General features: G+C 57.7%; 2 protein-coding genes across 2 annotated transcripts; one reads left to right on the top strand and one right to left on the bottom strand.

The window, feature by feature from the left end:
• The first annotated feature begins 15,228 nt into the window (after positions 1–15,228).
• On the top strand, positions 15,229–19,535 carry LOC117839081 (anthranilate phosphoribosyltransferase, chloroplastic). Its single transcript, XM_034719328.2, has 9 exons — positions 15,229–15,709; positions 15,801–15,962; positions 16,051–16,134; positions 17,247–17,435; positions 17,896–17,986; positions 18,123–18,182; positions 18,441–18,559; positions 18,876–19,010; positions 19,108–19,535. Exons 1-9 carry the CDS (start codon positions 15,377–15,379, stop codon positions 19,117–19,119), a joined length of 1,185 nt encoding a protein of 394 aa, XP_034575219.1. The 5' UTR covers positions 15,229–15,376; the 3' UTR covers positions 19,120–19,535.
• Positions 19,536–19,605: 70 nt separating this feature from the next.
• Positions 19,606–21,724, bottom strand: LOC117839082 (uncharacterized). The gene is made up of 2 exons (XM_034719329.2): positions 20,951–21,724; positions 19,606–20,003 (listed from the first exon to the last, which is right to left on the bottom strand). Exons 1-2 carry the CDS (start codon positions 21,463–21,465, stop codon positions 19,826–19,828), a joined length of 693 nt encoding a protein of 230 aa, XP_034575220.1. The 5' UTR covers positions 21,466–21,724; the 3' UTR covers positions 19,606–19,825.
• Positions 21,725–22,006: the final 282 nt, after the last annotated feature.

The following is a 22,006-nucleotide window of genomic DNA, read 5'->3' on the forward strand; positions in this document are numbered from 1 at the left end:
GGAAATATCAACGGTCCCCTAATACGCAGCTTAAGGAAACAAACCTGAAGGCCCGGGCCCACCAAAATGTGATCAAGTCCCCGCCTCGTTCGACCCCAGCATCAGGACCGGGAGCACCCGACCCCCCTCCGCAGGGTTTCCGCCTCGACCGACCGCGCCCCCAGGGTCGGGAGCCCCCGACCCTGTACCACAAAGGTTCCGCCTCGCCCGACCCCGAGCGAAGGAGTCGGGCACGTTGAGGCCCACGGGTCAGAGTCCTCCTCGGATACGTTCCGCGTAGACAGGACAAATCCGGTGGGGCCCCCCGTCGGCCTCACCATAAATGCGCCGCAGAGAAGGCAGAGCACAGGGCGACCGCGCCCCCCACGCGACCCGGCGCAAGTACCCGCGCACAACCATCCTGTGCGAGCTACAGTACTGGCGGCCAGCCCCCATTCGTCACGAAGTACTCATGATCTGCGGCGACCGGAGCAGAGCAAGGGGCAGCCCCGTCCTCGGGTCCCGCACGCCCTCGGGCCCCGCGCAAGTGGCAAAACAGGCGTGAAGCTTCCCCTCTCTACAAGCCATCGTCAGAGCGGCGGTATCCACCGTCCTCCCTAACGGACGGCAAGGTGACGACGAAACCCCCTCATCATGATCTATCCTGATACCTACGAACGTCGAAGTAGCTACCTGCGAGGAGCTGCTGCACTTGGCATCCGGCGGCGACTCCTTCGAGCATGCACGACGGCACGCGTTCAGGGTCGGCAGGACGTCGAGCGCCATGGGCCCCTGCCCTCCTTCCCGCCAGACCTTTTTACCACCTTACTCTTTACCTTTTACCCGATTCCCAATTGTAACTCCGGCCAGCCCCTTGCGATATAAAAGGCGGAACCCAGAGCCGGAGAGGAGGAGGGATCGGCATCTCGAGAGATCAACACTCCACCTAGAACAGAAGAGACCTGGGTCCAATCCCTCTCTCGCCCGTCTGTAACCCCCTACTACAGAACCCCTGCGCAGGCAACACGAGTATCCTCGATACTGGACGTAGGGCTCCCTTTGCCCGAACCAGTCTAATCCGTGTCTCCCGTGCAACCATCTGAGGCTTACGCGCATAAAAGAAATTCACTAGTCTAAGTCCTAATCCGCTGATCTTGACAACGACAGTTGGCGCGCCAGGTAGGGGACCTTTGCGCGTACATCACCAAGCCTCAGATGGCCAATCGCGATCGCGGTTTCGCTCCGGGCTCCCTGATCCGCTTCGGGAGCCTGGACTTTCTGGCCACCGGGAACGGGATCGAGCTGATCCCTGTCCACGTCCTGCCCACTCGTCCTGCTGCCCTCGGCACCACCGCCAGGACGACGACGACGAGAGGCCGGACACCAGCCGGAAGGGCCTCACCAGAAGGATGGCTCTTCGGGCTACGCAACGCCGCGGGGGCCCATGGCCGCCTCCTAACGCGGTCCCTCGCCACGTCACCCGCGAGCAACGAGCTCGTAGGCGTGGCAAGGACAGCCTCCGACACTAGCTCTAGTGACGAGAATCCTGACCCCTCGCGCGAGTGCTTCATGGCTGACGCACACTCCGAGGGGTCCAACGGCGATGGTGCCGAGGGGAGGCAACGGCCTCCCCCCTCGCGCGCCGCAGCTACGACTGGGGCCCTACCCAGGGCGCCAGAGGGCTCTCTACTGCCGGAAGAGCACATGGGCGCACGCCGAGAAGTAGAGCACCCCCACCACGAGGGGGGAGCACGACAACGAGCGCGCGACGTCCAGGAACGCATCTGCGCGGATGGAGAGCGTCCACCGCTCTTTGCCCGCGCCAGCCAGAACGTCGCCGCTGCGGCGGTGCTGCTCCGACAGCTCCCCGAGCCGGCAACGCCTGAGGAGCGACGGGCGCGCCAAGAGATGCGTAACCTACTCGAGTGCGCCGCCATCCAGCAGGCGGAAAGTTCGGCGTCTCGACGACGCGACCAGAACGCCAGTAGGGCAACGCAGGACGCCCCCCCGGAGCGGCGGGGGGAATCTGTCCATCAACCCCCTCCGGAGGCGAATCCAGCTGCGACCGCCCAGCGAGCACCGCCACTCGCGATGGGCGAGGCCCGATCCATCCACCAGCGCGTCGGTCCCATTCGCGACGCCCGCGACACACTGAACGCGCGGAGACGTTCCCGCGCGGACAGGGCGGACGGGGCGGACCGTGTTTACCACGTCCACCGTGGTGGACGCTATGACAGTGGGGAGGACCGCAGTCCGAGCCCTGGAGCAGCTGGACCTCGAGCTTTCTCTGCGCGCATCCTGAATGCGCCCTTCCCGCCGCGCTTCCGGCAACCTACGAGCTTGGCCAAATACTCGGGGGAGACCAACCCTGGAGTATGGCTCAGCGATTACCGACTCGCCTGCCAGGCCGGCGGGGCGGACGATGACCTGTTCATCATCCGCAACTTACCTCTGTTTCTGGCAGACTCCACGAGAGCCTGGCTAGAGCACATCCCTTCAGGACGCATTCGTAACTGGAACGACCTGAAGGAGGTTTTCGTAGGAAACTTCCAAGGGACGTACACTCGCCCTGGCAACTCCTGGGACCTCCGGAGCTGCCGCCAGGGGGCGGAAGAATCCCTCCGGGACTATATCCGGTGCTTCTCCAGAAAGCGCACCGAGCTCTCCAACGTCGCCGACGCCGACGTCATAGGAGCTTTCCTAGCAGGGACCTCATGCCGGCCCCTCGTCCACGAACTAGGGCGCCGAGGTCCACGAACCACGGAGGAGCTCCTCAACATCGCCACCAGCTATGCCTCCGGCGAAGAGGCTGTCGGAGCGATCTTTGATCGTTCCAAAGGCAAGGCAAAGCGGGAGGAGGACGCCGGCGAAGGCACCTCCAACCGCCAGCAACAGAAGAAGAAGAGCAAGCAGCGGCGCGAGGCCCCCCCTCGTGGCCGCAGTCGAACGAAAGCGAGGGCAGCCGCCCCCCGAGGGCACACCCGGCTTCTTCGACAAGCTGCTCGAGGGACCGTGCCCGAACCACGAGTTCCCCGTCAAACACGCCTACAAAGACTGCAACCTCATGAAGAGGTTCTTCGTGGGCAACCCGGTGAAGGGCGATTGGAAACGGAAGCCCGATGAGGAAAAGAAGGGCGACGAGGAGAAGGAAGACGGCTTTCCTAAAGTGGACGGCTGCTTTATGATCTTCGGGGGCCCCGCTGCGTACGACACCAGGCGCCAGCACAAGCTAGAGCGTCGGGAGGTTTACGCCGCCGAGCCGGCGACCCCGACTTTCCTGGATTGGTCCGCGCCGGCCATCACCTTCGACAGATCCGACCACCCTGGACGCGTCCGGCATCCAGGGCGCTATCCTCTCGTCGTCGACCCCATCATTGGCACGACGCGTCTTACCAAGGTACTCATGGATGGGGGAAGCGGCCTCAACCTCCTCTACGCTGAAACCCTCGACGCCATGGGGATCGACCGCTCCCGTCTCCGTCCTAGCAAGGCCCCCTATCATGGCGTTGTGCTAGGGAAGCAGGCGACGCCCCTCGAGCAGATCGACCTGCCCGTCACGTTTGGGACCCCTTCCAATTACAGGAAGGAGGTCCTCACCTTCGAGGTGGTGGGCTTTCGCGGAACCTACCACGCCATCCTGGGCCGCCCATGCTACGCAAAGTTCATGGCAATCCCCAACTACACCTACCTCAAGCTCAAGCTGCCGGGGCCCAATGGAGTCATCACCGTCGGCACGACCTTCCAGAAGGCATACGAGTGCGACGTCGAGTGCTGCGAGTACGCGGCTATCACCGTCTCGGGCGACATGGTGGCCCAGCTTGAGGAAACCGTTGAGGACCGGTCCGACGCCAAGCAGTCAGAAATCCCCTTCAAGCCCACCGAAGGTATCAAAGAAGTCCCCCTCAATCCCGGTTGTTCCAGCGCAGGGGTGGTGCGAATCAGCGCGGCCCTATCTCCCAAATAGGAAAGCGCGCTCGTCGGCTTCCTCCGCGCAAACAACGATGTCTTTGCGTGGAAGCCCTCGGACATGCCAGGCATCCCGAGAGAAGTCGCCGAGCATTCCCTGAACATCAGGGCCGGCTCTAAACCGGTGAAGCAGGGCTTGCGCCGTTTCGACGAAGAAAGGCGCAGGGCCATTGGCGAAGAACTCGAAAAGCTCCTGGTGGCTGGCTTCATCAAGGAAGTACACCACCCCGAGTGGTTGGCCAATCCTGTTCTTGTACCGAAAAAGAATGGGAAATGGAGAATGTGTGTCGATTATACTGGTCTCAACAAAGCGTGTCCAAAGGATCCGTTCCCTTTGCCGCGTATAGACCAAATAGTCGACTCGACAGCCGGGTGCGAAACACTCAGCTTCCTCGATGCATACTCCGGCTACCACCAAATCGCGATGAAGGAGGCCGACCAGCTCGCCACCTCCTTCATCACCCCCTTCGGCCCCTACTGCTACGTCAAGATGCCATTCGGCCTCAAAAACGCGGGGGCTACCTTCCAGCGATGTATGCTTAAGTGCTTTGGAGATCTCGTCGGGCGAACCGTTGAGGCTTATGTTGACGACATCGTGGTCAAATCCAGGAAGAGCGATCAGCTTGTTCCCGACCTGGAGTTAGCCTTCGAAAGGCTAAGGGATAAGCATATCAAGCTTAACCCAGAAAAATGCGTGTTCGGTGTCCCAAGGGGCATGCTGCTAGGCTTCATCGTCTCCGTACGTGGCATCGAGGCGAACCCGGAGAAGATAGCGGCCATCAGCGGCATGGGGCCGATCCGGAACATGAAGGGAGTGCAACGCGTCATGGGATGCTTAGCATCCCTAAGTCGCTTCATCTCGCGCCTCGGTGAGCGAGGACTCCCCCTCTATAGGCTCCTGAAGAAATCCGACCGCTTCGAGTGGACCAGCGAGGCGCAGGAGGCGCTTGACCGGCTCAAGGACCTCCTGACAAAGGCCCCGATCCTGGTTCCGCCGGCCGACGGTGAGACCCTCTTACTCTACGTCGCGGCAACCACCCAGGTGGTCAGCGCGGCCCTAGTGGCGGAGCGGGAGGAGGAGGGGCACGCTCTTAAGGTGCAACGCCCGGTGTACTTCATCAGCGAGGTGTTGTCCGAATCCAAGTCACGATACCCGCAGATCCAGAAGCTGGTCTACGCCATCCTCATCACGAAGAGGAAGCTGCGTCACTACTTCACCTCCCACCCGGTAACGGTTGTTTCCTCATTCCCGCTTGGTGAAGTAATCCGGAACCCGAATGTGACAGGAAGGATCGCGAAGTGGGCGCTCGAGCTATTGGATCAGGGTATTACCTACGTCCCCCGCACCGCCATTAAGTCCCAGGTACTCGCCGATTTCGTGGCCGAGTGGACAGAGGTACAAGCCCCAGCGGCGATAGAAAAGCAGGAGTACTGGACGATGTACTTCGACGGGTCGCTAATGAGGGCCCGCGCCGGAGCAGGCCTCGTCTTCGTCTCCCCACTGGGCGTGCGCATCAGGTACATGATTCGCCTCCATTTTCCTGCATCCAACAATGTCGCTGAGTATGAAGCCCTTCTCAACGGGCTTCGCATCGCCATCGAGCTGGGCATCCGTCGACTGGACGTCCGAGGCGATTCCCAGTTGGTCGTCGAACAAGTCATGAAAGAGTGGAGCTGCCATGACCCAAAGATGGCCGCCTACTGCAACGAGGTACGTAAGCTCGAGGACAAGTTCGACGGGCTGGAGCTCAATCACGTCGCAAGGCGCTTCAACGAAGTCGCCGACGAGCTCGCTAAGGCGGCGTCTGGCCGGACGCCCGCCCCCGACGGCGTCTTCGTTAGCAACCAGCTGAAGCCTTCGATCCGCTACCCGGAGCCAGCAGGGGTCGGCGGGGCATACCCAGCCTCGGGGTCGGGATCCGGGTCAGGGGAGGTCGGCAATACGCCACCTATCCGCGACCCAAACACCAATCCCGAGGGAAACAACGCCGTCCCGCCCGACCCGGCCGCGGAAGCCAAGCCCTCCGACCCCACGGTTATGGAAATCGAGGCGGGTCCCGCGGCGGGGGCCGACCCCCCGACCGATTGGAGAGCCCCGTACCTCGAGTACCTTATCCGAGACGCGCTCCCAACTGACAAGACCGAAGCCCGCAGGATCACGCGCCGAGCGAAATCCTTCGCCATCATCAACCAAGAGCTTTACAAGCGAAGCCATACGGGGATCCTCCAGCGCTGCATCCCGATCGAGCAGGGAAGGGCGCTGATCCAGGACATCCACGCCGGGGCCTGCGGTCACCACGCTGCGCCAAGGACGCTGATAGGCAATGCTTTCCGGCAAGGTTTCTACTGGCCAACCGCGGTCGCGGATGCTACCCAGGTAGTCCGCACTTGCGAAGGATGCCAATTCTTTGCCCGCCAAACCCATCTGCCCGCACACGCGTTGCAAACCATCCCCATCACGTGGCCGTTCGCGGTCTGGGGGTTGGATCTTGTTGGACCCTTCAAAAGGGCGCCCGGGGGCTTCACCCACCTACTCGTCGCTGTCGACAAGTTTTCCAAATGGATCGAAGCAAGGCCTGTGGCGCAGATCAAATCCGAGCAGGCGGTACAATTCTTCACCGACATCATCCACCGCTTCGGGATCCCGAACTCCATCATAACCGACAATGGTACGCAGTTCACCGGAAAGAGATTCCTCCAGTTCTGCGACGACCACCACATTCGAGTGGATTGGGCGGCAGTTGCGCACCCCCGCACGAACGGGCAAGTCGAACGAGCCAATGGCATGATACTCCAGGGTCTCAAGCCACGGATCTTCGACCGCCTTAAAAAGTTCGGCGGACGATGGGTGGCGGAACTCCCAGCAGTCCTCTGGAGCCTGAGGACGACCCCCCAGCCGGGCAACGGGATTCACCCCGTTCTTCATGGTTTATGGGTCCGAGGCCATCCTGCCCACCGATCTGGAGTTCGGATCACCAAGGGTAAAAGCATACGACGAACAGGGAAACCAGGCGTCGCTCAAGGACGCACAAGACCAACTCGACGAGGCGCGAGACGTGGCCCTCCTGCATTCGGCTAAGTACCAGCAGGCCCTACGGCGTTACCACAGCCGCAGGATACAAGGTCGTGCCTTCAACGTTGGAGATCTAGTGCTCCGCCTCGTCCAAGACAACAGGGGTCGGCACAAGTTGACTCCCCCTTGGGAAGGCCCGTTCATCATCGCACAGGTGCTACGGCCAGGCACCTACAAGCTGGCAACTCCCGACGGGCGAATCTTCAGCAACGCCTGGAACATACAACAGCTAAGACGCTTCTATCCATAGCTCTTGTTCATAATTTATACATAGCTTTGCCCCCGTTTTCGTTTAAGCTCAGGGGTATCCGACCCTGGCCTCGTCCCAAGGTCGCATACCCCTCGGGGGCTACCAGTTTTGTTCTTCTGCTAAAAAGAAACCCTGAGCCACCTTGGCTCAGGCCTTTTCGTTTAAGCTCAGGGGCATACCCCTCGGGGGCTACCGGTTTTGACCTTCACGAAACAAGAAGGTTTTTTCTTTTAAGCTCAGGGGTATCCGATCCTGGCCTGGCCCCAGGATCAAACACCCCTCGGGGGCTATCGGGGGCTCCGACCCCAGCCGCTGGGCACCGCTAAAAAGAAAACGTTTTTTCTTCTTTCAGAAAACCGGCCACTCCCTTTCGAAAAACCTTTGGCTACAGAAAGATAAGGATGCGTGAACGGTACTCAGCCAAGTTGCGATCGGACTGCGAGAAGCCTACGCCCCAGCGGCTACGGTACCTTCGCTCATCAAAAACTTACTGACGCACCCGGCAACGCATCCAAACGCTTTCAAAAAACCAAAGGAATAACAAAGGGAAACGGTTTCCTTAGCGAAATAAAAAGTCATAAGAACAGGCCCGTATGGCCAACGCAAACAAGTTCGAAACGACTGACTTAAATACAAACGTCTTTTGGGCACATGCCCGATGCAGTTAATTAACAGGAGGGTCGGACGGAGCGGTAGTCCCAGGGTCGGCTGGAGCGACGGTTTCAGGGTCGGCGACGGCGGCGGCTTCAGGGTCGGCGGCGGCAGGGGCCTCGGGGCCGGCAGGATTGGCTTCAGGGTCGGATGGGGGAACGGCTTCATCCTCCAGAAGCTTCGCGAGGGCCTCCGCCGGCGCAGTCACCGCGGAGTCGATCTCGTCCAGCTCGGCGTCGGTGTAGCCGATGCAATACCCCTCACTCATCCCGACAAAGTTAATGTCGGCATAGTGAGAGCCGAAGACCCCGAAGGCGCGCCGCACACCAAGGTGAAGCGCGTCCACGGCAATCTCACGACGACGACGGCGCACCTCAAGAACACGGGTCAGCAGCGAGCTCGACTCTTCTTCCGGAGCGACGCCGAAGTCCTCGCAGACGACGCGGACCGCATCCCGCAAGGCGCCATGCTCGCCGCGCTCCTTGTCGAGCAAAGCCTGCAACTTGGCAAGGTCCTCTGCAGGAGCCGATCAAGAAACCTCACCAAGTTAAAAGAAACGAAACACCAACAGCACGGAAATACAGAAGCAGAAAGAGCCTCACCGTCGGCCTTGGCCTTCAGCTCGTGTTCCCGGGCGACACTGAGGGACACGGCGGTCTGGAGCCCGTCCACCTGCAAACGGAATTGGTCGCGTTCCGCTCGAAGGGCTGCGTTCTCCCCCCTCAGCCGCGCCAGTTCCTCGGCGTCCCGGCGGGCCTGCTCGGTAGCAGCTGCTCTTAGCCCCTCGGCGTCATGGCGCGCCTTTTCCATGGCGGCCTGGAATTCCTCAAGGTCGAGGCGGGCCTTCTCTGCGACAGCCTGGAGCTTGGCCTCGGCACGCCGCGCCCCCTCTAGCGCCGCCTGCTCGCGCCCCTCCAGGTCGCGAACGGCCCCCTGGGCAGCACCGAGCTGCAGGGCCAGACTCCTGGAACGCTCCCTCTCGGCGATGTAGTGCTCCCAGAGTTTCCGCTGCCGCCGGAGGAAGTTGGATTTCTCCAGGCTGGCCTCCTGAAGAGCCTGCAAAGCAACATGACGGTAAGACAAGAAAGTAAAAAGAAAGGAGCTTATCACCGAGCGGCGGAAACGAACATACCTGGTTGCCAGGGACTACGGTGTCAGCCAAGGCTCCCAACGCCGAGGTCAGCGCCGCTTGAGCCCGGGCGACGCCGCCATGCACCACCTGCCACTTATGCCACTCAGCAGCATCGTCCAGTGCATAAAGGCGCCGCGGCGGATCGTCGCGGGATGACCAGCGGAGGATGTGCCCTCTCCACGCCCCGGGAACGGAGGAAGCCGAGGGCGGAACGGGGCCCGACTCTGACGTCGTCGCCGATGACGACATCACGACGCCAGAGATCCCCGGGTCTACCGACGACTCCGGTGCCTGCACAACCGTCGCCACCGCGGCCGCCGACGACACCTCTGTGGGCACATCCGCCTCGGCCGCCGGAAGCACCCCCGTGGGAGCAGCCGGGACGGAGACCTCGCCTTCCGGCACCGGTACCTCCACCGCCGCCGCGCCCTCGGGGACCAGCGCCCCCTCTGCCTCCGATCTCGCCACGTCAGCAGGGGCATCCGCCCCACCCACCGCCGTCTCCGCATCCTCCGCCTCGTCGGCGTCGAGGTCAATCACCTCCCCGGCTTGTGGGCCCGGAGGAATCGCGGCCCGGGCCGGAGGAACGACCGGTTGGGCCGCGGGCGGAGTGGGGTCCGCTTCCCCTCCGGCGGCTGACCCCGCCGCCGTCCCGACGACCGGCCCCCCAGCGACCACCTCCGCTGGGAGACCTGCGGCCACGCCAGGAGCCCCGCCAGTCGCCGCTGGCGGGGCGGCGGCCCGTCCCCCAGAGGAGGACGACGACCGCAGCATCTTCTTGGGCGCCAGCCGCGGGCTGACGCCACGGGGAGAACTGCTGCAACGTCGACGAATAGGCCTCAAATCGAAACATATGGAAGGAAAAAGGAAAAATGACATGCGAAGAGAGTCAACTTACGCCCTCGAAGCGCAGGGGCGACGTACGCGCTTCGACTCGGAGCCAGACGCCGACCCCGGGGCGTCTGGCAGTGGCCGCTTGTCGCCACCCCGTTGCCCCCCGCCAGCAGGCACGGTGGGGGGGGGGCAGCCCCCACGGATCCCCGAGGAGCCCCCCGAGCGGACTCCTGGGGGCGCCCCGCACCGGACCCGAAACTACGGTAGAGGCGGGCTCTGAAGGCCCCTGAGGGACGCTCCGGCTCGGCGCCGGGGCGACATCCCTCGCCGGCAGCAAAGGAGCACCCCCGCGCCTGCTCCTGGGGAGTGCCCTGGGACGGTCCTGAAGGGGTGCCCCGCGTCCCCCTCTGGGGAGGATCCTGTGCCGACCCTCGGGGGACGCCCTGCGTCGCCCCCTGAGGAGCGGTCCGCGCAGGCTCTGGGAGCACGCGCTGCGCCGACCCCTGAGGCCCGGCCCCTGGACCAGGGGGAGCCGGATCCCTCACAGGCGCTCCCGCCGCCGCACCCCCTGCCGCCGTCTGCGGGGGTGCGTCGCGAATCATTAAAACCCCCGAACGGGGGGCAAACAGTTCCCATTCCTCCTCCTCCTCCCCTTCTTCTTCTTCTTCTTCTTCTTCTTCTTCTTCTTCTTCTTCTTCATCGTCGTCGTCGTCATCAGACACGACCGCCCCTTTCCGCCACCGTAGGAGCTCCTTGGCGGCCCTCTGCCGCCGCTTCTCCGTCTCCTTGTCCTTGCGGCGCTTGTCCTTCTCCGCCTGAGCACGGTTGAGGGCCCTCCGTACGGCATCCTCCGGCACCGGCGGGAGAGAGTCCTTAACCCGGGTCAGCGAGCCCTGTGGGGCGAAAAAGAGGATCAACATCAGAACGACAAGATGGCAGAACATCAGGAGGAAGAGGTAGCGACCCAGACGCCTTACCAGGTCCACGAAGCCCGGCTCCGGGCGCATCGGCGGGTGCCCGGGGACCGGGTACTCGACGTCCTTGTCCTCCAGCGCCTCCCGGAGCCGTTGCTGGATCTCGGAGTTGGCGAGCGCGCCTATCGCCAGGACGGTGCCCTCGGGCGGCGTGTCGGGGGTCATGACGCCAAGGGGCCGGACCCGGAGCATCAGCGGCGCCACCCGCCGTGCGTGGTAGGCGCCGATGACACCGGCACCAGTAAGTCCCTCCCGCTTCAGCTGCCCGATGGCCTGTAGGAGGTCGAAGATCTTCTTCTCCTTCTCCACCGGTCCGTACGCCCACACGTCGGGCGCCACGTCGATGGTGCGGCCGGTGAACGTCGGCAAGGGGGAGTTGGGGTAGTTCTTCATGTAGAACCATTGGTTGTGCCACCCCTTATGGGACACAGAGGTCTTCACCGTCATATACTCCTTGGAGCGAGTATGACGGAGGTGGATGCCGGCGCACCCAATCGGCACCGGAGGCGACTGATGCTGGCCCCCGGCCTTCCCGGTCTTCTGGTAGAGGCTGACCGCGAAGAAGTACTTCCACAGCTCGAAGTGGGGCTCGATCCCCAGGAATCCCTCACACAACGCGACGAACGCCGCAATGTGCTGGATCCCGTTGGGGTTGAGGTGCTGGAGCTCGAGCCCATAGTAATAGAGCAGCCCGCGGAAGAAACGGCTCGGAGGGGAGGCGAATCCCCGCTCGTGGTAATGGGCGAAGGAGACGACGTAGCCGGCGGGCGGCGACAGAACCTGCTCCGTCTCCGGCAGCCTCCACTCGTCCCCCGCCGTCCTCTCGCAGAGGAGCCCCTTCCGCACCAGACCTTCGGCGCGCTTGGCGGTAAAGTGGGAGACTCCCCAGGAAGCCATCGCCAAAGAGGGAGGAGGACCAGCGAAGACGAAGACGAAACGCACGGCAGATGGCAACGGGAGCGAGGAAAGCGAAAGCGAGCGCAGGAAGAGCTAGAAGGCAAGAAGGCTTGAGCGCGAAAGGAGAGGAACCGGAGCGGCGTGTTCCAGCTTTTATAGGAAGAGTACCGGGGAAGCCAAACCGACGCCCCGGCCGCCATAAATGCGGCGCCAGGTACGCCCCTGCTACGCCCGTTTCCTTTCGAAAATCGCGCGCACGATCGGCCGCGAAAAAACATCCTATCTTCCTCGATCCGCGGGACGGCACTTCCATAAACTCCACTCTTCGGGCTTCGCGCCCATGACACTCCGCACGACCGGCCCTGGCGCGCCAACTGCTCCGCTCCGGCCCAACACCCACAGGGAGGTAAGAAAGGGATACGGGGCTGAAAACGCCCCTACGGCCCAATACGGTCCAGGGGTTCGAAAGATGGCCCAACACGGGTTCGACAGCTGCCCCAGGACATCCCCGAGCAAGGGGTGAGAAGGGACGGGCCCGCTAGCGGCCAACACCCAGGCGAGCAAACGCCAAGGGCGCCCCAACCTCACGTTCGAGTCCCGCTCAGTATAACGTTCATGGTTTTTCCACGGGGAAAGGCAACGAGCCCTCGGATCCAATCGAACGGATCCGAGAACTATATGAACCGACTGGCGGGAAATTGGAGTACGCCACCAGCTTGGCCCGAGCCGGACCCCCCCGAACGGGGACCGGGACTCCACTCGAACTTACCCGTTTGCAGCTCAAACGAGCATCACGGTTCGTCCTACGCGGATAACGTGGCCCGGCTCAACCCCTCCGTCCTAGCGAACGGACGCTTGAGGGGCAACGATCAAAAAGTCGACCTGGCCTCCCGATCGGTTTCCTGCAGCGAGCAGGAGCTCGGGGGCTGGCCTCGCAAAAAACTACCACACGTGTGGTCACAAACTGCAGGCTCCCTCAAGCATGGCAAAAATGAAACAAGCGCGCCATAATGCAGGAACCAACGGCAAAAACAGCGAAAAGAGCCTCCGGAGGAGCACTCCCGCTCCACCACAGGCTCGGGGGCTACTGTCGGGGGGAAATATCAACGGTCCCCTAATACGCAGCTTAAGGAAACAAACCTGAAGGCCCGGGCCCACCAAAATGTGATCAAGTCCCCGCCTCGTCCGACCCCAGCATCAGGACCGGGAGCACCCGACCCCCCTCCGCAGGGTTTCCGCCTCGACCGACCGCGCCCCCAGGGTCGGGAGCCCCCGACCCTGTACCACAAAGGTTCCGCCTCGCCCGACCCCGAGCGAAGGAGTCGGGCACGTTGAGGCCCACGGGTCAGAGTCCTCCTCGGATACGTTCCGCGTAGACAGGACAAATCCGGTGGGGCCCCCCGTCGGCCTCACCATAAATGCACCGCAGAGAAGGCAGAGCACAGGGAGACCGCGCCCCCCACGCGACCCGGCGCAAGTACCCGCGCACAACCATCCTGTGCGAGCTACAGTACTGGTGGCCAGCCCCCATTCGTCACGAAGTACTCATGATCTGCGGCGACCGGAGCAGAGCAAGGGGCAGCCCCGTCCTCGGGTCCCGCACGCCCTCGGGCCCCGCGCAAGTGGCAAAACAGGCGTGAAGCTTCCCCTCTCTACAAGCCATCGTCAGAGCGGCGGTATCCACCGTCCTCCCTAACGGACGGCAAGGTGACGACGAAACCCCCTCATCATGATCTATCCTGATACCTACGAACGTCGAAGTAGCTACCTGCGAGGAGCTGCTGCACTTGGCATCCGGCGGCGACCCCTTCGAGCATGCACGACGGCACGCGTTCAGGGTCGGCAGGACGTCGAGCGCCATGGGCCCCTGCCCTCCTTCCCGCCAGACCTTTTTACCACCTTACTCTTTACCTTTTACCCGATTCCCAATTGTAACTCCGGCCAGCCCCTTGCGATATAAAAGGCGGAACCCAGAGCCGGAGAGGAGGAGGGATCGGCATCTCGAGAGATCAACACTCCACCTAGAACAGAAGAGACCTGGGTCCAATCCCTCTCTCGCCCGTCTGTAACCCCCTACTACAGAACCCCTGCGCAGGCAACACGAGTATCCTCGATACTGGACGTAGGGCTCCCTTTGCCCGAACCAGTCTAATCCGTGTCTCCCGTGCAACCATCTGAGGCTTACGCGCATAAAAGAAATTCACTAGTCTAAGTCCTGATCCGCTGATCTTGACAACGACACAACTCTAACCTAATAAACATGACAACAACTCGGGTGATATTTTGACAACTTAATTGTTGCTGTCATGTGGCCACACCGTGCACGATTTGTTAGCGTCAGCCCCTCCAGCCTTGTGATGTGCACCGACTCAGCAGTGCTGGCAGTCCAACCAGCGACGCATGAAGGAGGGAAGAGCACATGGAGTTCTGCGTCGTACACGTGCATCGACTGCGACAGGAGAACAGCATGGCGGCCATGTTGTCAGCGTGAGGATGCAGAAACCAGCTCTCGCGTCAGCTTAGCCTTATCCTCTCACTCTCTGACTCTGTCACTCACCTCCATCTGTCCATATATCCTCTCACTCAAGCGCATCCAAGCTACGCCCCCATCCCACGGCTGCCAGCCGCCACCGAGCTAAAGCCAGCCATGGTTGCCCTCGACCGAACCCAATCCGATCCGCCCATACACAGCACCGCCGCCGCCATGACCCGTCAACTTCACGCATCGCGAGTGATTGTCCAGTTTCAAGATCCAGAGTGAGTTGTGATGCTTGCTATTTTTTCTTTTCTTTCATGAATTTTTTTATAGTTAGCGGCACCAGTGGTTTTCAAGCGGGCTACAGTGGCGCATCAGGCAGCTCCTACGGTAGCAGGACAACGCAAGCTGCTGGCGGGCCGGAAGCGGCGCACGGACACGACCAACGCATTGACCATCGAGCGTGTAGAAAGGGATTTTTTTGTAAAATCATCAAGAACTATTACAAAGGACCGTGGGTTGATTAAAAAAAAAGTTGAGGAACTTTTTTGCAAAATAATAAAAAAACAATTGCGCTTTAATATTTAAAATAAAAATATTAGGTAGTGGTGGCGAAACCCAATGCTCCAGATGAACTAGAAGCCGATGATTTTTTTTTCCGGAAGGAGCCGCTACCTACCAAATGGGCCCTAGGTTTCTGTATGTGTGTCTGTATGCTTGTTTGACTCGATGTGCAACTTGCTCATCTCGTTTGTGGCGACGGCGAGATCTTGATCGGTTGCATCCTCGCGTATCACGTGCTTCCTTTCAATTTCTTTTTATCACGTGACCTGTTCACTAGATCTCCAGCCTGCCATCAGCTAAAATAACCAGCCTCTTCAGAGATACGTTTGGAACGGCACCGAGCCACCGAGGTAGGTAGGTGGCGCGGGGGCACATCAAATGCGTCAACAAAAGTGGCACTCAATCGCAGCAGGCACGGCTCTGAAATCCCAGTTGTACACTGCGCTCTGAGTATAAAACTAGTACTCAGCCACGTGAGCGGACCGGCTCCATATCCATCTCCGCTTTGCTGTCCGTCCTCGGCCCACGCCCGAATCCAGAAGGAATCCCCCACTGCGCGCGCGGGCACCCCGCACCTCCAATGGCGGCCGCCTCGCTCAAGCTAGCCTCCCCCAAGCCCCTCGCCCCCGCGCCATCCCCGCTCCTACGCGGGCGGGGCGCGGCGCAGGCGCGGCCCCTCCCTGCGCGCCGCGTCCCGCTGCCCCCCCGCGTCGCCGTGCAGCACCACGACGCGCCGGCCGCCGCCCCGCGCATCGGCTCCTTCGACAAGGTGCTGGAGGCGCTGATCGCCGGGACCGACTTCTCGGAGGAGGACGCGGAGGACACGCTGCGGCTGCTGCTGGAGGAGAAGGACGAGGCGCGCATCGCCGCCTTCCTCGTCCTCCTCAGGGCCAAGGGCGAGACCTACGAAGAGGTGCGTGCGTGTGGTTCGCGAGGGCGCTGCCGGTTTCGTTACAGGAATGGATTGGATCTCACCGTTGACTTTGCTATCGACTGGTGTTCAGATCGTGGGGCTGGCGAACGCGATGCTGAGCTGCTGCGTCCGGGTTGACGGGCTGGACGACGCCGTCGACATTGTCGGCACCGGCGGCGACGGCGCGGACACCGTCAACATCTCCACCGGTTCCACCATCCTCGCCGCCGCGGCCGGCGCCAAGGTCGCTAAGGTATCGTGTTTTCGGCGCTTTTGGATCATCGAATTCGGCTGTAGTTTTGAGGCCGGTGGCGCTGATGCGGTGTTTGCTCGTCGTGCAGCAAGGGAGCAGGGCGAGCTCGTCGGCGTGCGGCAGCGCCGATGTGCTGGAGGCGCTGGGGGTCAACATCGAGCTTGGACCCGAGGTACTGCCACATATTTCTTCATCTACCTTTTACTAGTATTCTAGCACCACGATGGCAACAAGTGCTGGGTTTTGTAATGTCCTTCGACTTTTCCATTTCTTAGGGTCCTAGTACCTATGAACCGGTACGCAAGTGACATGGAAAATGAAACGACAAATCTGTATGATGGACATGTAGGTTGGGGCCGTTGAATATGATTCCTACCACCTGGTTATTAGTGTAAAAGGACACACTTGAAATGTTAGATATCCAATTACTGATTTATGTGGATTAGAATGCAAGATTACAGTCAAACCAATGGTACCGTGTACTAGTAAACTCGTGTGATTCAATTAGTCACATCTTGAGGCTGAAAGGTGCCACATACTAGTGACTTTCTTTCCACATATCTCAACATTTACAGTTGGAGTTTCTCACCCAGCCTGATGTTCAAATGCAACCTTGTTGATTAAGAGAATATTTATTCAGAGATGTCCATGCTGTGGCTTAGATGTCTGCTTGTTCGATGTCAGGACAGCTTTGTTGATGCTTTAGTTTTTCAAACTAGCTGCTCATCCCATTACTTTCTCCCACTTATGCCCAATTTGACAACATGCTTGAAAATAAGGTTATCTGCCTCTATTAACACTTCTGCTTTTAGCTCATGCTCCTCATTTTTAGTTTCGTATCTATTATGTGAAATGTTTCCAGAAAGAAGGTGCTGTTAATTGAAAATAAGGTTATCTGCCTCTATTAACACTTCCGCTTGTCGAACTTTTGAACTGCACTAGTTTTACGTACCCTTGAGTCGTCAACTACAACATACTCCTACATGACTATACCTACCATGGATTCTATGATCGAGGGGTGGTTAGATGAAATTGCTCGTGCTCACTTAATTTTGGCTATGTTCAACTTCCCTATCTGTGTATTATATGCTTGCATAGTCAATCACTCCAACCTTGTGATGCTCTTGAGTGCATTAATCTATTGTTATATTCTGATATTATGTTTCTTTTATCCCCTATGAGGAAAGGCTTGCTGTCTTGACTTTTCAACCTTGATATACTGTATTTCAATCATAGTGTTTCCTGCCAGGTGGGGCTAATTTTGTTACTCTTTCCTGTTGCAAGGGTATTAAACGGTGTATCAATGAGGTGGGCGTGGGGTTCATGATGTCTGCAAATTATCATCCTGCAATGAAAATTGTCAGACCTGTGAGGAAGAATCTGAAAATAAAGACAGTTTTCAATATCCTTGGTCCTCTATTGAATCCAGCAAGGGTGCCTCATGCTGTTATTGGTGTTTACCATGAGAACATAGTAAGTATATATTTGTCTGGTCCTTTCTTGTAGCTGTACGATACAAGTTACACAAGCAAGCATGGTATATCTGTAAGTGTATCATTTCCAAAGTGATAGGTTAATGTTTGCATGTCCCATTATCTGTAAGTGTTTTTTCCATTGGTTGTATTGCCCAGTCTGGGCTTCATCTTCTTTTTAATATAATCGGCAGCTCTCCTGCATAGTTCGTTTAAAAAAAATTATCATATAAACAATAAAGATAAAATAAAGGTGGCTGGAAGCTTCAGTCAGTCCATTAAAATGAATCTGTCTTTCAGATGAATGCTCCTTTTCTTATTACTGATACTTCCTTGAATCACAAATATAACATCACTTTTCTTGAAAATAGAAGTAATCCACTGTTTCATTGGCAAACTCTATATGATTGTTAGTCCATGCAAAGCTCATTGACCTAAAGTGCTGCAATTTTTGGCAATAGGTTACCAAGATGGCTAAGGCTGCACAGAAATTTGGCATGAAGAGAGCATTGGTTGTCCATTCAAAGGGTTTGGACGAAATAAGCCCACTAGGTATGGACAACTCCAAATGGTTTCACTCTGTTTCTGCCACTGTTTTGCTACAAATGGCTGTGGTTTCTCAAGTACCTTTTATCTTGTTCAACTGGTATATTGAGTATTTGACAGAAGATTCTTTTTGATGCTGCAGGTCCTGGATATATCCTTGATGTTACTCCAGGAAAGATTGAAAAAATGCTCTTCGATCCATGTAAGAGTGGCTCTTACTTTTTCTCTCAAAATGTATACAAGTATATTTCAATGGGTGCACTTTTGTGCAGTTTGGGCTGGCTCATTTTAGTTGAGTTGCATCAATTTGCACTTCCGGCTCGTATTGTACCTTATTTTCTATGTTATGATTGCTGACTGCTGAAGAAGGGCATATTATAATAGAATCAATGAACTAGTGGATGAGGGGAAACGGTATAACTTTCTTTGCTCTAACATTTCTCTATTTATTACAATATAGTGGACTTTGGTATTCCTCGCTGCACATTGGAAGATCTAAAAGGAGGTGATCCAGCATTTAACGCAAAAGTTCTTCAGGATGTTCTTGCTGGTCAAAAAGGGTCGGTTGCAGATGCGCTTGTAAGTTAGCCTTAGCTCTCTCTTCTGTGCATTATACTTCCTCAGGAAAAATGGCTGCATATTCCTTGATGGATCCAGTGTTCTGTACCTAACATCTTGTTTAGCAGCTTAGCTGACACGAATTTGGTATCTTGATTATCATTAATATTTGGGCAAAACTGTTGCATTAAGTACCCGTTGAAGATTAGAGAAATGATTAAAAAATGGTAGAATTGAACTGTGCTTATCCAGTGGTGTCTATAAGCTTAGATTGATTTCTGTTGTGCTTATCCACTGGTGTCTATAAGCTTAGATTGATTTCTGTTTTGCTATGCAGGTCCTGAATGCCGCGGCCTCTCTTCTTGTCTGTGGTAAAGTCAAGAATTTACATGACGGTGTTGCACTAGCACAAGAGACACAGCGGTCCGGGAAGGCCATTAATACACTTGAGTCTTGGATAAAGATTTCGAATGTAAGCACATTTTAGCTTCTAATGGGTCTTCTAGGTATCATCAGCTAAACATTGAGCTTTGGAGCATGACCACCTTTCCCTTACCCTGTTGATACAGAGTTCCAAGTGACTGAGCGATGCTGATTTGCAATAGAAGGATTTCTGCAATAAGGCGAGAGGAATGGTGGCAAATAAGGACTCACCAAGTCCATCCGTCATCCATGTATTATTAGGTTTTTTCTTTTTTCTCCCATTTGTTCATGATCGGCCGTGTCACAACAATAGATGGCTTCTAGTCTGGTTTATGTATCAGCGGTGCTGTTGTCTCGAGAAATCTCCATCAAGACGGGATTGTAAGGATTGTAAGTTCTGCTTGACCGGGGTAGATGGACATTGGTTAGATGATGTGATGCCGCATTACATTCGGAAGCGATTGGAAATTTTGCAATGCGCATCAACCTGAAAGAAGCTAGCTCTGCGGGCAGTTCGTTTTTTTTCCGCAGCCGAAAGCTTGTTACATAAGGAAATTGGAGCATGTGTCCTTAATTCTTGTTTGTATTTGTGGTTCGAGTATATCGACCACACGGCTGACGGCTCTGTCTGACAAGCTGCACGGTGATTGCAACTGTATTCTCCATTTGTTTTCAATCGAGCTCCTGGGGAAAGCCAAGTTTCTGTTCTACACACACACAACCCAAGTGAACACGGCTATACTAGTGCAAGCTAAACAAAACGTATCAGTATATCACAAACACATTACACAAAGCATATGCACAGAGCTGCAACCTGCAAGCCTGAACGCAGCCGGGCAAGTGACCGAAAAACTAGGAGCAGGCTCAGACTTTGCCCGGTGAAGCGGCGGAATGCTTGGCCGCTTTGAGGATCGCGGCCGACGCGACGTGGATGGCGGACTCGCCGGGCGGCGCGCCCGGGTCCCGCCGGCTGGACTTGCGCCACCGCCGATCCCACAGCAGTGACCAGCACTTGACGGTCTCGGCGTCCGGGTCCCTCTCCCTGCACCACCACCACCAACAGCACGGCACATTTGGTTAAGATTAATCATATCATCACAGCAAACAGCAGAGATAATCGAGCCACGGCCACGCACTCCAACTGTACGTGGTTACCAAACAAGAGTGCACGGCACTATGGACTGGTTCAATCCTTCAGTTCAGTGAGGAAGACGTGTTCCAACATGTGGTTGTGGGGTAACCATCTGTGCTTTATTAGCAGGAGTCGCTTTCACAGGCCGTCGCTGTCAGCCTTCAGTGCCTATCTACTTGATGGACGCATGATGATGCATGATCATGCGCTAGTAGCTAGTAGTAACACGACATCTAAACTAAAAGATGTGTCTGCACAGCAGCAACTCAAGATGTGTCTGCACAGCAGCAACTCAGGTGACCATTTGTATGTTTCAAATTTGACGAAAGTTATAAAAATAATAGTGTCCAAATAGATTTAGTATGAAAATATGTTACATGATTAATCTATTGATATTTATTTTGTACCATAAATGTTAGTAATATATTGTATAAATTTGATCAAATTTAAACTTAATTGACTTCCTGGGAAGCGTGGGAAGGGAGAATTGCGTTCTTTTCGGTAGGGAGTGGGCAGAAGACGACGACTAGGCGTGCTTCCCTTGGAAATGTCGTGCCGGCCTTGGATTGCTAAGCTGCGGTCAGTGCCAATTTTCAACGCATGGATTTGATTTGAATTTGATGGGCCCTATGCTATATGACTGACAGTTAATATCTCTATTTGATAAAAAAGAGCAATAATAAAAACTAAATTACCCAACAATTTACTTTATGAGCTATGTGAATTTGTCTTGCATTCTAGTATTATTATGGAAATAAAAGGACGGATCAAGTTCTGTGGCGATGCGCGGTTAGTTTTGATTGATGAGATGACTGATTGTTGTCGGAGGGTTTGGAGACGATTGATTGGGTGATTACCTCTTGTTGCACTCGGAGGCGACGCTGGGGGTCCGGCCGCCGGAGATGGAGGGCGTCCGGCTGGGCCGCGGCGCGGTGAAGCTCCGGGTGAGCGACCGCGGCATGTAGAAGTTGAGCAGGACGCCGTCGCTGCTGCTGCGGAAGCTGCTCCCGCCGCCGACGCTCCCGCTGTCCCGCCGCCGCGCGGACGCCCTCCGCTCCGGCTTCCCCGCCGGCCTCCCTGACCCCGACCGCGCGGCCGGGTCCGGCTGCTCCTTCCCCTCGGACGGCGGCACGGGCGCGGGCGCGGCGGTGTCGGCGGCTTCTTCGTTGGCGTCGACCCCGACCTTCTCGACGAGGTCGGTGAGCGAGAGCTCGTACTCAGACTCGGGGAGGTCGTGCAGCATCCCCAGCATCTCCTCCCGCCGCCGCGCGATCTCCTGCGCTCGCGCCGACCCCGCGTCCATCGGCCCCGGGCTCATCCCCGGCACCCACAGCCTCGCCGCCGCCGCCCGCTCCGTTCTGGCCTGGAGCATGGCTAGCAGCTGCTCTGCTCCTATCACTACCTCAGGTGCTCGAGCTGTGCGTTTGGGGGTGCTGCTGCTGGAGTCGTGGGTGGCTGCTGCGATGCGATATAAGAAGTGGTGGCGGTGGGGTGGAGGTGATCGATGCGCGCGACGACCCGGCGACTTGGACGGGGTGGTGGCGCGGGAGGCGACGCGCGGACGGGTACCCTCGGTACACGGCAGGCAGAGCAGGGGCGGCGCCCGCGTCCAGTCCAGAGCCAGGATTTTTGACGGGATCGGCCTGTGGGTCACGCTGGGATCTAGAAGGCGAGCGGTGTCTAGCTTTGTGCGCGTGCGACGGTGCGAGCATCCGCGTATGCCTTCGGTTGCAAGCATACAAGTCTAGAATTGGGGAGGTCCAGAAGATGGGTGAGTGACGCAGCGTCTGGCCCTGGGCAAACGCGGGTCCACCGCAGCGGCAGTCAGTCAGCGAGCTCCGCCCACGCATTGAACCAACAGTCAACAGTGCCACCATCTCAGTCTGTTTTGATCGTCCTGAATTTTGGAGTTT

Source organism: Setaria viridis, chromosome 9 (assembly GCF_005286985.2).
Source record: "Setaria viridis chromosome 9, Setaria_viridis_v4.0, whole genome shotgun sequence".
Taxonomy (NCBI): domain Eukaryota; kingdom Viridiplantae; phylum Streptophyta; class Magnoliopsida; order Poales; family Poaceae; genus Setaria; species Setaria viridis.